Genomic DNA, 16,924 nt, shown 5'->3' with positions numbered 1-16,924 from the left:
AGGCTTATCTAGGTGAGACTGGTAGGAAAGAAAATAAATTAAAAAATGATAGCTAGAAGATGATGTAGGGCCAAAAGGCCTTTAAACTTTTTATTTCTTTGTTTTATTTGCCTGTAGTTTTATGGTGAGAAATTTTTGAGCATGTCTCTGTACTCGGGAGGAGAGTGACAGTGGTGGGTGAGGGATGGGGTAATGGCAATACCCCACGTACAAGGTCCTAGGGAAGGCAAGAGTGGCTGAAGTCCAGAACATAAGAAGACAGGCCTTGAACAAGAGGGCCTGTTGAATACTAGTTGCTTAATGCATAGGGTGATTGATTAGCTTCTGTTTCTTGCCCATGATACTTCCTAAAGTGTGGTGGGAAAAGGTTGTAGCAGGGGTTAGAAAAAGGTACTTCAAAGGAGTGATTAAGAATTTTCCTATGTGGAAAATGGAGGTAGTGATATTCTAGGGACATAAAGAAGGATTGTGAGAGGTTTTGGGTACCCCACTAAACTTTCACAGTGATTTGTAGTGTCTCGAGCTTCTCAATATTTCTTCCTCCGAACAAGTTAGTTTCTGATGGTTATAGCCTACTATTCATTGCAGCTGCTGAAGGCGGGGGTGGGGGGGTCATCATTATTCTGATGCTTAATATAAATTTAAGAATCATCATCTTGAAACATTTTAATGTATCTTGCTTCACTTCCTCATGCTTTTCTGGTAGAATGTAAAGTTCAGGAGGGCAAGTGTTTTGTGTTGTATTCCTAGTGCCTAGAATAGTACTAGGCATTAGGTATTCAATCAATATTAATTGAATGAATAGCTCCTTTCCAACAGGAAGCACTCACTTCATCCTCTGAATTATCACTAATGTGTCTTATTGTGTTTGTTGCTGTCTCCATGTCAGTTTCTTCCTCTCTGCCTATCTAAATCCTGCAAGTTTAAGATCCATCTCAAGTTTTACTTCCTTGTTGACACCCTCCTAGTATCTGTAGTTAGCAATGATGTACCACTTTTGTTGGCAGTTCTGGCGGACTTTGACCAATTTTTTTTAAAACCACATAGTGCGGTATGTGCTTTCTAGAAACCACAGCTTAGGATCTTTTTATTAGGAATCAGAGGTGCCTTTACCTACAAATGACAGATCCTGCCACTCAGTCCCATTGCTATATCCTTAAAATTCTGATTCACATTGGCTGTTTGAATTAATGATGATTTTAAATTGTTTCTAAGTCAACAAATTTTTTTATCAAATTTTATTTTATTGGCCCACAAGTTAAGTCATGCATTTTTCCCATCCTGAATTTATGCTTAGAATTTTCTAATTTAATTTTTTACAGTTGGAAAAATAGCATTTGACATCTAGTAAACTTAAACTTTATACTTATGTTATGAGATAGTTTTAAGAATTACTTCAAATATACAGTGAGCCTCATTCTTACTTGTGTTACTGTTTCATAACTGAACAAACCTCAGATTATTGTCATCTGCAAAAATGCCTATAATGCTTTGAATACTTCAGAAATAACAAATGCTGATTACAGAGCAATTTGATTACTTCACAAAAACCATTAAATGCTATTTGAAGTCAATTATTTTGGGCCTGGAGTAAAAGTAGGTTACAGTAGAAGTTTGAGAATCATAACACTTACCTATCCTTCCTAGCAGGATTCTAACTATTAGAGAACCCAAAGGCTAAAAATGTCCTTTTATTAATGTAAAAGTGATTAGCTAGCAGAATCATCTCATTCCCCCGGAGGTGATCCTGCATACTCCCACTCCAGGTAAGATGCTGGAAGAGAAAGAGCAGAGTCCCTAGCTAGGTGTGCTAACTTAGTGGAACTAACACTTCAGACGAATTACAGGAAAAGAAGGAGCCTTTTGAGACAGTGCACCCCACACTAAAAATATTGATATCTAACATTTTTGGAGCACTATATTCTAGGCACTGTTTCTTATACATATTAATTTATTTAACTTTTTTTTTTTTTTTTTTTTTTTTTTTGCGGTACGCGGGCTTCTCACTGTTGTGGCCTCTCCCGTTGCGGAGCACAGGCTCCGGACGTGCAGGCTCAGCGGCCATGGCTCATGGGCCCAGCCGCTCCGTGGCATGTGGGATCTTCCCGGACCGGGGCATGAACCCGTGTCCCCTGCATCGGCAGGCAGACTCTCAACCACTGCGCCACCAGGGAAGCCCTAATTTATTTAACTTTTTAAACAATTTGATGAGGTTGTTCCTGTATTTATGCCCATTTTATAGATAAGGAAACTGGAACCAGAGAGTAAATTACTTAAGGCATCAGGTCATCCTTGACTCTTCTTTTTCTCTCCTACACTCTGTATCCAAACTGTCAAGAACATCATGCTGTCTCTGCCTTCAAAATATATCTAGAATACAACCATCACCAGAATCTGGCTTCATCTCTCTGTTTCTACTTTTGCCCCCCCTTAACACTGCACTGCAGTCAGAGGGATCCATTTAAAATGTGTCAGACCATTTCACGCCTCTGTTTAACACTTACAGGTGTTCTACATTTCATTCAGAGTAAAAGCCAGAGTCCCTGCAGTGGCATGCAAAACCCTAGAGTGGTATCCCATGGTGGTCCTCTGAACGCTTTCTACCATCCTTCTCTCTCACTCGTCTCCACTCACGTTGGCTTCTCTGCTATTTTAAAAAATATGCCAGGATCTTGGCATTAGAATCTTTGTTCCAGCTGTTCACTCTGCTCAAAATGACTTTCCCTCAAATATCCACTCGCCTCACTCTGTTATTTCTTTCAAATTTGGCTCAGAAATCAGCTTCACAATTGAGACCTACTTGTACACATTATTTGTTGCTGCTACTTGCCCTACCCTGTAGAGCACTTACCACCTATTAACATACAATTTGCTTATTATGTTTATTACCTCTTTTCTTCATTGGTATATAAATTCCTTGGAGGTAAAGATATTTGATTCATTTACTGATGTATCTCAAGAACTAGAACAGTACCTGGCACTCAACAAACATTTATTGAATTAATTTATTAAATGAGTTTTCTTAGCCATTACGTGACAAAGGCAGGATTTACAACTGAGGTCTGGTTACAGGAGCCTGCACACCTAACCGCTATGCAAAAGCTTGCTTCAGTGGCTATTAAACTCTCACCCGTCAGATTATCTACTTCCCTTGGGGAGTAATATATAAGACTTCCTTCTTCAGAACTGTGTACAAAGAGTAGGCTGAGAAGCCTTCCCTACTGTCATCCAGTAATTTACTAGAACTTGGACCGTGAGGTTGTGTCCTTGCCTGTAGTGTCTTCTAATGTAGGAGTTACAGATCAGTTGATCAGCCCCTATCTTAAAATAAGTAGGAAAGACTTATATAGATTATCTTGAAATCAGATATTTAAATCCAAATGTTAGTGTAGTAATATGTCTTAAATAAACTACAAATGTGCCCCATTCTGCACCTAACAGTAAATATTATCACTACTGTAATAAAGACTGGTAAGCACAAATCTATACAACTAGGGAGGTAGTCATCACTATTTATCATCTGGGTGCAATGTATCTTTTCAAATTTTTTATATTCTTAGTCATTTTCTGAATAATTTGTAGAAGTAAGAATAAAGGTTTAGTACAAAAAAACTTTATTAGAAAATTTAATAAGAATTTAAATGTAGCAAACCCCATTTTTGTTCCATATTTCCTTGGTTATAAAGGGTTACATACTTGAAATAGAAGGCAGCTAACTGCTCATCCACTGTCATGCACGGACTTGGAACATATCCGTCTTGTAAATCCAAATTTCAGATACATCTTTTATAAGTTCTTATGATTACTCTGGTTCTTCTTACGTTTTTACTGTCAAAATGCAGTACTGATTCCAGATTTTAAATATATTTCAACTGGGTTCTAGTTTATGATTCTTTCTTGCTCTTCTTGCATCATCAACTGCAATACTTCTGAAAACTTTGATGGTTCATAATTTTGTTGGATAGTACAGTCTTTATTGTTTCGTAAGTGTAATACATTTTTATGTTTATAAACATCAGAATGATCAATATGGTGAATTTTAAAATTTCTACATTATATGTTTCCTTCTAGTAACCTTTGTCCATTTATAAATCATACTGAGTAAATCTTGGTGCACAATCATAAAAATTTAAAGAATCCTCATTTCCTTTTAGGAAACAGGATAATCTAGATACTTGTTACAAGTTATTGCATGATGATGTCCTTCCTATTGAATCACTAACTAGATGAGAGCACTATATTTCTTTTCCCCTAGAAATATATCATTCACTCAGCGATTCTTAGTTTGAGAAAAATCACCAAGGAGATTACCATCTGAAGAATTATAATCTGAGATTTTGCTTATCAAAATCAATTTTATCATCACAATAGATCCCAGAGTCTTGCTGTTTCTTTGCATTTATCATCTGAGTCTTTTTATAATTGTCACGCATCTTTCTTTGTCAATTTTTTTCTCTTTGCTGTTATGATCAGAAAATTAAGAATTCTGAATTTTCTTATGTGTTCAATGAAAACTAATAAAAATATAACAAAGATGGCCTTTTATACTTTTTTGAAAGATGCTACAATAGTTGGCCACACAGTAAAAAATGCCAAAGGGTGATGCAATAGAGATGATTTATTTCACTGTTGGATCACCCTCTAGACCAAGGGCTGGCAAACTTTTTTGTAAAGGACCAGATAATAAACATTTTAGGTTTTGTGGGCCATTCAGTCTCTGTCTCAGTTACTAAACTGCCTTTGTAGTGTGAAAGCAACCACAGACAGTATGTAAGGGAATGAGCCATGGCTGTGTTCCAAAAAAACCTTATGTCCAAAAACAGGCAGTAGGCTAGATTTGGTCCATGTGCTGTGGTTTGCCAGTGCCTGCTCTTTGGCATACTTGAGAATAATTGTTAAGTCATGATGAAATGGTTCCTACGATGATGAAATAGCAGAGTGTTTCAAGATATAGGAAAAATATGATTCGTGAAAATCCCATAACATATCTTAGACTTATAAAACGATCAGCTGGATCCATAAGTCTCTAAGAAAACAAAGTCATAAAATATTAATTCTTGCAAATAGTAAGAGCTGCTCAAGAAAGAAACTAAAAAACTAAAATTGGGTCCATTGGACCTTGATGGTAATATCGAAGATTGACTTATTTTGGGAAGGTCATTTATAAAGGCACTCTTCGCTTTGTATTCTTCCTGACATCATAATTCTTTTTGTTACTTGGAGGGGGGCAGGGATTTAGCATTTAACACACATGCATTCCTGTAAGTCATGGTGTTGTATGAAATCATGCAATAAAAACCACAGGATTATGGAAAAAAGGGGGTTAAGGGTACAACACTCAAAAACTTCATCAGTGACACATAAAGATAAGAAGCTAGTAAAAATGTAGCGTAGTTTTTATACATGCTAAATGGGTAAGAAATATTTAAATATTACAATAAATAAGGCACTTTACCTTGAAAAAGACCTGAAGTTTACCTGTGGAAGAGGCCATCAGAAGGGCTGTAAATAGCGGGAAGTGGTACAAGGAGGATTATCTGAAATCAGATATGTTAGAACACCAGATGTGAATGGATGGGTATGGCGTGTAACACTCGGTGAAGCTGGGGAGGCTTTTAGGCTTTTGAGATGTATTTTGCATATTCCTAGGCATCTCAGTTCAGCTGGGTGCAATTTTCTGCATTCACATAGAGTTTCTCATGGATGTAATTGTCCATAAGCAAACATGAATTTGCTTTATGCTCAAATTGGTTCTAATCTATCAGTTATGCTTGGACAAATTCATGTTTTCAAAACAATGTTGCTTGTAAAACATAAAAAAAACCTGTATTTTTCAAAAAAAAAAAGCTTATTAGTTGTCCATATTCTTGAGAAATGGTAAGTGCACTTTTTTGAAAATTTCTTTGGAAAGCAAAGCTCTCTTAATAATATATATGTTACATTATTTTAGATTTTAGTATTAAAATTTTTTTAATGTCTAGACAGACAATCTGGTTTTTAAATTGGTAGTTTAGTAGGTTTTACTTCATTTCCATCAAGAATTCATGAAATAATTTTAGTATTTTTGAAAATTCAGGATCAAGAACAAGTACTCAATGATACAGTGGATGGCAAGGAAATTTATAATACAATTCGTCGTAAAACAAAGGATGCCTTTTATAAAAACATTGTTAAAAAAGGTTATCTTCTAAAAAAAGGTAAGTGTGAAACTTTTAAGACTAAAGATTCAATTTCAGTATTTTACCGTTAACATTTATTAGAAACATTGTAAATATTGGGCATAAAACTTACCTGAGATACGTATTTAATAAGTTGGTATCTGATTCTTGAGCCCCTCTCTACCCCATAACTTTTTTTTTTTTTAAGAGAAAATTCTTATCGGCACTTGGCACATTCATAGTATTGATGTTTCTATTTTATGTATTTGCCTCAGTTTGGCATTAAGAAATGTTGGGGCATTGAGGGGTGCATGATTAGTAGAAGAGTTTTTTTTCTCATGACTGGAAAAGAATGAATCCTAAGCAAGAATTTTAAAGATTTTATCATAATGAAATCTCTAAACATACTGTTAAGGTACCCTTGTCACTTACTCAGTGACTCATTAAAGCAAGCAATATAACAAAAGATATTTTTCTACAGATATATTACAGACACTTTCTCATTTTGTAAGGATTGGTGTTATTTAAGCTTTGGAATAAAAATATATTTAATTTTTAGTTTTTAGCAACAATAATTTTTATGATTTTACTATATGTGACTTCATAGTTCATTATTTGGCTAAGGGGAAACAATTTTTTTTAACAGGCAAAGGAAAAAGGTGGAAAAATTTATATTTTATCTTAGAGGGCAGTGATGCCCAACTTATTTATTTTGAAAGTGAAAAACGAGCTACAAAACCAAAAGGATTAATAGATCTCAGCGTGTGTTCTGTCTATGTTGTTCATGATAGTCTCTTTGGCAGGTAAGAAATTGGTTTCCTATTTCTTTTTGGAATTGTTTTAATAAAAAAATAGTATGTTCAGATCATTTCAAAGCATAGCAAACCAATTTGTGAAATCTGAAAATGTCACATATACTCTCTAGGGTAATTTCTGTCTTCCTTACTTATTTTAGACTAACCTATGCATAAAATTCTACTCCACTATATCACATAGAAACCTTTGGAATCTATGCCTCTCCTGTAGTAAGACTTGATCTGTATGTAGTGTGTTTCCTGCCTGCACCTACCACCACCCTTTTGAGTGACTTACTTTGAGTCTTGTCTCCTTTCCCCTATTTTATCATTCTTGGTTAACTCAGTGCATCTGATGGTAGTAGATACACTCAGTTGTACTATTAACTTGATTCCTAAGAAACTTGACATTGAGAGACAACTATAGTATAAAAACAATTATTTCAATAGGAAAGAGGAGTATTTCAGATTTGAAATAAAAACATTTTTTCTTAATGTTAGAGTTTTTAAAAAAATAAAATAATTGTATAAACTAAAGGTAAATCCTGAACAGCACAAGGCAAATTCAGCTCTTGATTACATCTAGTTTTTTGTAATAAGGGCCTTTCTTTGTATTTCACCATCAGAATTATCAATAATCCATTCTAGAGTGTTTTTAGATATATTTAGCACTTTTATTACCTATTGCTATGATGAATAAAACGCAGGCAATTAAAACAAATTTTTTTAACAACTTATGCTGCAGGATGGCATTTCTACTAGGCAACCCTAGTTTATCCTATTTAAGTTGGGAAAGCTTCAAGAGAAGTACCTGTGGAGCATAAAAGCTTGTCATGTCTTTTTTTCCAAACTGTGTTTAGGAGATCACATTAGTGATTTTAACAGTTCATTTTTTAAATGGTCAGATAGGTTTGGGAAATGCTGAATTGAACAAATAATTTTCCTTACAGAGGGGCATTCTGGAGTTTTAGCCAGTGTTTGTATTGTGAATCACCAAGAGGGGAGTATAATATGCAGTATTTCATGAATTCATTGGACCTTGATACTCTCCCTTTTTTTCTCTCAAACCCTTCTTAATATCTCCTAAAAACAGCTGTCCCCCCCCCCCCAAAAAAAAAGCAAAAAAAGTTTGGGCAAGGTAGGATTTCATAGGATTCTTTTCCCCTCCCTTTACAGTATGGGAAGCTTGGCCTTTAGATGTAGTTGGATCAGACCTCTGGCTTTTCAGTCTTTCTACTCTGCCTTACTTTGTGTGTACTGGATTCTTCTCACAAAGCCGCTTCCTTCATGATAGTGAGGTGGCAAACAGTACCAGAGAAAGGAGAAGTGAACTATTGAAAATCCTGAGAATACACTATTGTGTATTCCAGTAACTATTGAAAATCCTGAGAATACACTGTTTGTTGTGTTATCAAATAGATAGCAGTCATTGAATATTTCTCGCTTTGTGTAAGCATAGAACCCAATACACTGACTGACCTTGAGCATTTAGGTGAAGTCTAATGTGAAAGTTAATGGCAGCCCTCACCAGTAGAGATGACTGGTATGCACGCCTAGCCTGTGGAACACTGGACAGCACTGCTCGTTCGGCTGTTTTTCCTGGCACTTTAGTTGCACAGCTCTACAATTTTTCCAGCTTATTTTCAGTATTATTAACAGGTCTCTAAGCATTCTATCTCTTTGTATTAAACTTCTGACTTTCAATACTGCTTTACCTTTTTTTTTTTTAACAACTTTGTTGGAGTATAAGTGCTTTACAGTGGTGTATTAGTTTCTGCTTTATAACAAAGTGATTCAGTTATACATATACATATATCTCCATATCTCTTCCCTCTTGCGTCTCCCTCCCTCCCACCCTCCCTATCCCACTCCCCTAGGTGGTCACAAAGCACCCAGATGATTTCCCTGTGCTATGCGGCTGCTTCTCACTAGCTGTTTTACATTTGGTAGTATATATATGTCCATGCCACTCTCTCACTTTGTCCCAGCTTACCCTTCCCCCTCCCCACATCCTCAAGTCCATTCTCTAGTAGGTCTGCGTCTTTATTCCCATCTTGCCCCTAGGTTCTTCATGACCATTTTTTGTTTTTTTCTTAGATTCCATATATATGTGTTAGCATACGGTATTTGTTTTTCTCTTTCTGACTTAACTTCACTCTGTATGACAGACTCTAGGTCCATCCACCTCACTATAAATAACTCAGTTTTGTTTCTTTTTGTGGCTGAGTAATATTCCATTGTATGTATGTGCCACATCTTTTTTATCCATTAATCTGTTGATGGACACGTAGGTTGCTTCCATGTCCTGGCTATAGTAAACACAGCTGCAGTAAACACTGTGGTACATGACTCTCTTTGAATTATGGTTTTCTCACGGTATATGCCCAGTAGTAGGATTGCTGGGTCGTATGGTAGTTCTATTTTTAGTTTTTTAAGGAACATCCATACTGTTCTCCATAGTAGCTGTATCAATTTACATTCCTACCAACAGTGCAAAAGGGTTCCCTTTTCTCCACCGCCTCTCCAGCACTTATTGTTTGTAGATGTTTTGATGATGGCCATTCTGAACAGTGTGAAACGATATCTCATTGTAGTTTTGATTTGCATTTCTCTAGTGATTAATGATGTTGAGCATTCTTTCATGTGTTTGTTGGCAATCTGTATATCTTCTTTGGAGAAATGTCTATTTAGGTCTTCTGCCCATTTTTGGATTGGGTTCTTTGTTTTTTTGATATTGAGCTGCATGAGCTGCTTGTAAATGTTGGAGATTAATCCTTTGTCAGTTGCTTCATTTGCAAATATTTTCTCCCATTCTGAGGGTTGTCTTTTCGTCTTGTTTCTGGGTTCCTATGCTGTGCAAAAGCTTTGAAGTTTCATTAGGTCCCATTTGTTTATTTTCGTTTTTATTTCCATTTCTCTAGGAGGTGGGTCAAAAAGGATCTTGCTGTGATTTATGTCATGAAGTGTTCTGCCTATGTTTTCCTCTAAGAGTTAAATAGTGTCTAGACTTACCTTTAGGTTTTTAATCCATTTTGAGTTTATTTTTGTGTATGGTGTTAGGGAGGGTTCTAATATCATTATTTTACATATAGCTGTCCAGTTTTCCCAGAACCAGTTATTGAAGAGGCTGTCTTTTCTCCATTGTATATTCTTGCCACCTTTATCAAAAATAAGGTGACCGGGCTTCCCTGGTGGCGCAGTGGTTGAGAGTCCACCTGCCGATGCAGGGGACACGGGTTCGTGCCCCGGTCCGGGAAGATCCCACATGCCAGAGCGGCTGGGCCCGTGAGCCATGGCCGCTGAGCCTGTGCTCCGCAGTGGGAGAGGCCACAATGGTGAGAGGCCCACGTACCGCCAAAACAAAAACAAAACACAAAACAATAAGGTGACCATATGTGTGTGGGTTTATCTCTGGGCTTTCCATCCTGTTCCATTGATCCATATTTCTGTTTTTGTGCCAGTATCATACTGTCTTGATTACTGTAGCTTTGTAGTATAGTCTGAAGCCAGGGAGCCTGATTCCTCCAGCTCCGTTTTTCTTTCTGAAGATTGCTTTGGCTATTTGGGGCCTTTTGTGTTTCCACACAAATTGTGAGATTTTTGTTCTAGTTCTGTAAAAAATGCCAGTGGTAGTTTGATAGGGATTGCATTCAATCTGTAGATTGCTTTGGGTAGTAATTTTCACAATGTTGATTCTTCCAATCCAAGAACATGGTATATCTCTCCATCTATTTGTATCATCTTTAATTTCTTTCATCAGTGTCTTATAATTTTCTGCATACAGGGCTTTTGTCTCCTTAGGTAGTTTATTCCTAGATATTTTATTCTTTTTGTTGCAGTGGTAAATGGGAGTGTTTTCTTAATTTCACTTTCAGATTTTTCATCATTAGTGTATAGGAATGCCAGAGATTTCTGTGCATAAATTTGTATTCTGCTACTTTACCAAATTCATTGATTAGCTCTAGTAGTTTTCTGGTGGCATCTTTAGGATTCTCTATATATAGTATCATGTCATCTGCAAACAGTGACAGCTTTACTTTTTCTTTTCTGATTTGGAATCCTTTTATTTCTTTTTCTTCTCTAATTGCTGTGGCTAAAACTTCCAAAACTATGTTGAATAATAGTGGTGAGAGTGGGCAACCTTGTCTTGTTCCTGATCTTACTGGAAATGGTTTCAGTTTTTCACCATTGAGGACGATGTTGGCTGTTGGTTTGTCATATATGGCCTTTATTACATTGAGGTAAGTTCCCTCTATGCCTACTTTTGGAGGGTTTTTATCATAAATGGGTGTTGAATTTTGTCGAAAGCTTTCTCTGCATCTATTGAGATGACCATATGGTTTTTCTCCTTCAATTTGTTAATATGGTGTATCACATTGATTGATTTGCATATATTGAAGAATCCTTGCATTCCTGGGATAAACCCCACTTTATCATGGTGTATGATCCTTTTAATGTGCTGTTGGATTCTGTTTGCTAGTATTTTGTTGAGGATTTTTGCATCTATGTTTATCAGTGATTTTGGCCTATAGTTTTCTTTCTTTGTGACTTCTTTGTCTGGTTTTGGTATCAGGGTGATGGTGACCTCGTAGAATGAGTTTGGGAGTGTTCCTCCCTCTGCTATATTTTGGAAGAGTTTGAGAAGGATAGGTGTTAGCTCTTCTCTAAATGTTTGATAGAATTCGCCAGTGAAGCCATCTGGTCCTGGGCTTTTATTTGTTGGAAGATTTTTAACCACAGCTTCAATTTCAGTGCTTGTGATTGGTCTGCTCATATTTTCTATTTCTTCCTGGCTCAGTCTCAGAAGGTTGTGCATTTCTAAGAATTTGTTCATTTCTTCCAGGTTGTCCATTTTATTGCCATATAATTGCTTGTAGTAATCTCTCATGATCCTTTGTATTTCTGCAGTGTCAGTTGTTACTTCTCCTTTTTCATTTCTAATTCTGTTGATTTGAGTCTTCTCCCTTTTTTTCTTGATGAGTCTGGCTAATGGTTTTGCAATTTTGTTTATCTTCTCAAAGAACCAGATTTTAGTTTTATTGATCTTTGCTATAGTTTCCTTTCTTTCTTTTTCATTTATTTATATATCTGATCTGTATGATGTCTTTCCTTCTGCTAACTTTGGGGTTTTTTTGTTCTTCTTTTTCTAATTGCTGTCAGTGTAAGGTTAGGTTGTTTACTTGAGATGTTTTTTGTTTCTTAAGGTAGGATTGTATTGCTATAAACTTCCCTCTTAGAACTGCTTTTGCTGCATCCCATAGGTTTTGTGTCATCGTATTTTCATTGTCATTTGTTTCTAGATATTTTTTGATTTCCTCTTTGATTTCTTCAGTGATCTCTTGGTTATTAAGTAGTGTATTGTTTAGCCTCCATGTGTTTCTATTTTTTACAGATTTTTTTCCTGTAATTGATATCTAGTCTCATAGTGTCTTGGTCGGAAAAGATACTTGATACAATTTCAATTTTCTTAAATTTACCAAGGCTTGATTTGTGACCCAAGATACGATCTATCCTGGAGAATGTTCCATGAGCACTTGAGAAGAATGTGTATTCTGTTGTTTTTGAATGGAATGTCCTATAAATATCACTTAAGTCCATCTTGTTTAATGTATCATTTAAAGCTTGTGTGTTCTTATTTATTTTCATTTTGGATGATCTGTCCATTGGTGAAAGTGGGGTGTGAAAGTCCCCTACTATGATTGTGTTACTGTCGATTTTGCCTTTTATGGCTGTTAGTATTTGCCTTATGTTGAGGTGCTCCTATGTTGGGTGCATAAATATTTACCATTGTTATGTCTTCTTCATGGATTAATCCCTTGATCATTATGTAGTTTCCTTCTTTGTCTCTTCTAATAGTCTTTATTTTAAAGTCTATTTTCTCTGATATGAGAATTGCTACTCCAGCTTTCTTTTGATTTCCATTTGCATGGAATATCTTTTTCCATCCCCTCACTTTCCATCTGTATGTGTCCCTAGGTCTGAAGTGGGTCTCTTGTAGACAGCATATATACGGGTCTTGTTTTTGTATCCATTCAGCCAGTCTATTTCTTTTGGTTGGAGCATTTAATCCATTTACATTTAAGGTAATTATCAATATGTATGTTCCTATTACCATTTTCTTGATTGTTTTGGGTCTGTTATTGTAGCTCTTTTCCTTCTCTTGTGTTTCTTGCCTAGAGAAGATCTTTTAGCATTTGTTGTAAAGCTGGTTTGGTGGTGCTGAACTCTGTCAGCTTTTGCTTGTCTGTAAAGGTTTTAATTTCTCCATTAAATCTGAATGAGATCCTTGCTGGGTAGAAGTAATCTTGGTTGTAGGTTTTTCCCGTTCATCATTTTAAATATGTCCTGCCAGTCCCTTCTGGCTTGCATAGTTTCTCCTGAAAGATCAGCTGTTAACCTTATGGTGATTCCCTTGTGTGTTATTTGTTGTTTTCCCCTTGCTGTTTTTAATATTTTTTCTTTGTATTTAATTTTTGATAGTTTGATTAATATGTGTCTTGGTGTGTTTCTCCTTTGATTTATCCTTTGTGGGACTCTCTGTGCTTCCTGGACTTGATTAACTATTTCCTTTCCCATATTAGGGAAGTTTTTAACTATAATCTCTTCAAATATTTTCTTAGTCCCTTTCTTTTCCTCTTCTTCTGGGACCCCTATAATTCGAATGTTGATGCATTTAATGTTGCCCCAGAGGTCTCTGAGACTGTCCTCAATTCTTTTTTCTTTATTCTGCTCTGCAGTAGTTATTTCCACTATTTTATCTTCCAGGTCACTTATCCGTTTTTCTGCTTCAGTTACTCTGCTACTGATCCCTTCTAGAGAATTTTTAATTTCATTTATTGTGTTGTTGATCACTGTTTGTTTGCTCGTTAGTTCTTCTAGTTTCTTGTTAAGCGTTTCTTGTATTATCTCCATTCTGTTTCCAAGATTTTGGATCATCTTAGTATCATTATTCTGAGTTCTTATTCAGGTAGACTGCCTGTTTCCTCTTCATTTGTTAGGTCTGGTGGGTTTTTACCTTGCTCCTTCATCTGCTGTGTGTTTCTCTGTCTTCTCATTTTGCTTATTAACTTACTGTGTTTCGGGTCTCCTTTTCGCAGGCTGCAGGTTCGTAGTTCACGTTGTTTTTGGTGTCTGTCCCCAGTGGCTAAGGTTGGTTCAGTGGGTGTGTAGGCTTCCTGGTGGAGGGGACTAGTGCCTGTGTTCTGGTGGATGAGGCTGGATCTTGTCTTTCTGATGGGCAGGTCCACGTCTGGTGGTGTGTTTTCCGGCATCTGTGGCCTTGTTGTGATTTTCGGCAGTTGTATTTATGTCTTGCTAGTTGTTTGGCATAGGGTGTCCAGCACTGGCGCTTGCTCGTCGTTGAGTGGAGGTGGGTCTTGGCGTTGAGATGGAGGTCTCTGGGAGATTTTCACCGTTTGATATTATGGACCAACGTCCTGAACTTGGCTCTCCCACCTCAGCGGCACAGCCCTGACGCCTGGCTGGAGCACCAAGAGCCTGTCATCCACATGGCTGAGAATAAAAGGGAGATAAAAAAGAAAGAAAGAAGAAGATAAAATAGTTATTAAAATAAATAAAAGATAATTAAAAATTTTTTTAAAGTAATTAAAAGAAAAAAAGAAGAGAGCAACCAAAACAAATCCATCAATGATAACAAGCACTAAAAACTATAACAACAACAACAAAAACCAGACAGAACCCTAGGACAAATGGTAAAAGCAAATCTATACAGACAAAATCACACACAGAAGCTACACATACACTCTCACAAAAAAAGAAAAAGGGAAAAAATATATATATATCATTGCTCCCAAAGTCCACCTCCTCAATTTGGGATGATTCGTTGTCTATTCATGTATTCCACAGATGCAGGGTACATCAAGTTGATTGTGGAGATTTAATCCGCTGCTTCTGAGGATGCTGGGAGAGATTTCCCTTTCTTTTCTTTGTTGGCACAGGTCCTGGGGTTCAGCTTTGTGTTTGGCCCCGCCTCTGCGTGTAGGTTGCCTGAGGGCATCTGTTCTTCGCTCAGACGGGACGGGGTTAAAGAAGCACCTCATTTGGAGGCTCTAGCTAACTCAGGCCATGGCAAGGGAGGGGTATGGAGTTCGGGGTGAGCCTGTGGCGGCGGAGGCCGGCATGACGTTGCACCAGCCTGAGGTGTGCCGTGTGTTCTCCCAGGGAAGTTGTCCCTGGATCACGGGACCCTGGCAGTGGCTGGCTGTACAGGCTTCTGGGAGGGGAGGTGTGAATAGTGGACTGTGCTTGCACACAGGCTTCTTGGTGGCTGCATTAGCAGCCTTAATGTCTCATGCCCGTCTCTGGGGTCCACGCTGTTAGCCGCGGCTCATGCCCATCTCTGGAGCTCCTTTAAGTGGTGCTCTTAATCCCCTCTCCTCACACAGCAGGAAACAAAGAGGCAAGAAAAAGTCTCTTGCCTTTTTGGCAGCTCCAGACTTTTTCCCGGATTCCCTCCCGGCTAGGTGTGGTTCAGTAGCCCCCTTCAGGCTGTGTTCACGCAGCCAACCCCAGTCCTCTCCCTGCGATCCAACCGAAGCCCGAGACTCAGCTCCCAGCCCCTGCCCATCCCAGTGGGTGAGCAGACAAGCTTCGGGGGCTGGTGAGTGCTCGTCAGCACCGATCCTCTGTGCGGGAATCTCTCCGCCTTGCCCTCCGCACCCCTGTTGCTGCGCTCTCCTCCATGGCTCCGAAGCTTCCCCCCTCCGCCACCCGCAGTCTCTGCCCGCGAAGGGGCTCCTAGTGTGTGGAAACCTTTGCTTTGCTCCTTCACAGCTCCCTCCCACTGGTGCAGGTCCTGTCCCTATTCTTTTGTCTGTTTTTTCTTTTTGCTTTGGCCCTACTCAGGTACTTGGGGAGTTTTTTACCTTTTGGGAGGTCTGAGGTCTCTGCCAGCGTTCAGTAGGTGTTCTGTAGGAGTTGTTCCACATGTAGATGTATTTCTGATGTATTTGTGAGGAGGAAGGTGATCTCCATGTCTTACTCTTCTGCCATCTTGAAGCTCCTCCCTGCTTTACTTTAAATATAAACGATTTCAGAAGCACAAGTTTGAAGACATTGAATCATACAGAGTTATTACTGTAGTGAATATTTATGTGGGAATTTCATACCTGTATCTTTTCTTAGGCTGAATCTTTTACTGTGGCAGTATTTATTGTTTTATCTATGTTTAGGATGGATATTAAATTTTAGGTTGGTAATTACTTTCTTTCAGCATTTTAAAGATTTTCTACTTTTCAACATTTTGTCATTCTGTTTCTCTTTTAGAGATAATGTATCTTTTTTCCTTCACGATGTACTGTATTTCATCTTTCTCTGAAAGCTTTGAGATTTTTCCTTTCCTTAGATTTTCAAAAGTTAAACCAAATATGCCTACTGTAAAAATATATATTTCTTAAATGTATCTTAATGTTTGTAGAGCTTCTTCAATCTGAGACCTGATGTCTGTTGTCAGTTTTGGAAAATTCTTCATTAGTATCCCTTTAAACAGTTCTACTGCTACATTCTCTTTAATCTTCTGGGACTCATGTTACATGTTATATTCCTTTTACTATGTCCCATGTGTCTATTAAACGGTTTTCTATGTTTCTTATAATTTTTTTCCTCTCTGTGCCTCAGGCTGGATGTTTTCTTCTGATTTGCCTTCAGCTCACAAATCTATTCTTCTGTAGTTAAATGTGTTTGTTGAGGTCTTAATTTTATTTATTACTTTTGCCACTTTAGAATTTGTGTTCTAAATTGTTAGAACACTTGTTCTAAATATCTAGTTATGTGGCAGAATTCTCTATTTTGTTATTTTTTTTTAAGCACTTTAATTACAGATAGTTGAAAGTTGTATCTGTCCTCAATATCTGGATCATATGTAGGTCTTTCTTTGTCTGTTTTTCTTTTGGCTTTTCAGTCATTTGATCCTGATTCCTGTAATGTCTACTTATGTTTGACTGAATAGTGGAT

The 16,924-nt window shown here is 37.4% G+C and overlaps 1 protein-coding gene across 1 annotated transcript in view; it reads left to right on the top strand.

Annotated features, from left to right (window-relative positions):
- Positions 1–16,924, top strand: part of RASA1 (RAS p21 protein activator 1) — a 107,346-nt gene that overhangs the window by 69,295 nt on the left and 21,127 nt on the right. The window contains exons 10-11 of the mRNA XM_082836052.1: positions 6,077–6,197; positions 6,805–6,961. Of these exons, the coding sequence (XP_082692178.1) occupies positions 6,077–6,197; positions 6,805–6,961 (278 nt within the window). The remainder of the gene's footprint in view (positions 1–6,076; positions 6,198–6,804; positions 6,962–16,924) is intronic.

The sequence above is a fragment of the Leucopleurus acutus genome (assembly GCF_964270905.1).
Source record: "Leucopleurus acutus genome assembly, chromosome: 3".
In the NCBI taxonomy this organism is placed as follows: domain Eukaryota; kingdom Metazoa; phylum Chordata; class Mammalia; order Artiodactyla; family Delphinidae; genus Leucopleurus; species Leucopleurus acutus.
Note: the sequence above shows the minus strand (reverse complement) of the source record. Positions and strands in the feature narration are given on the sequence as shown.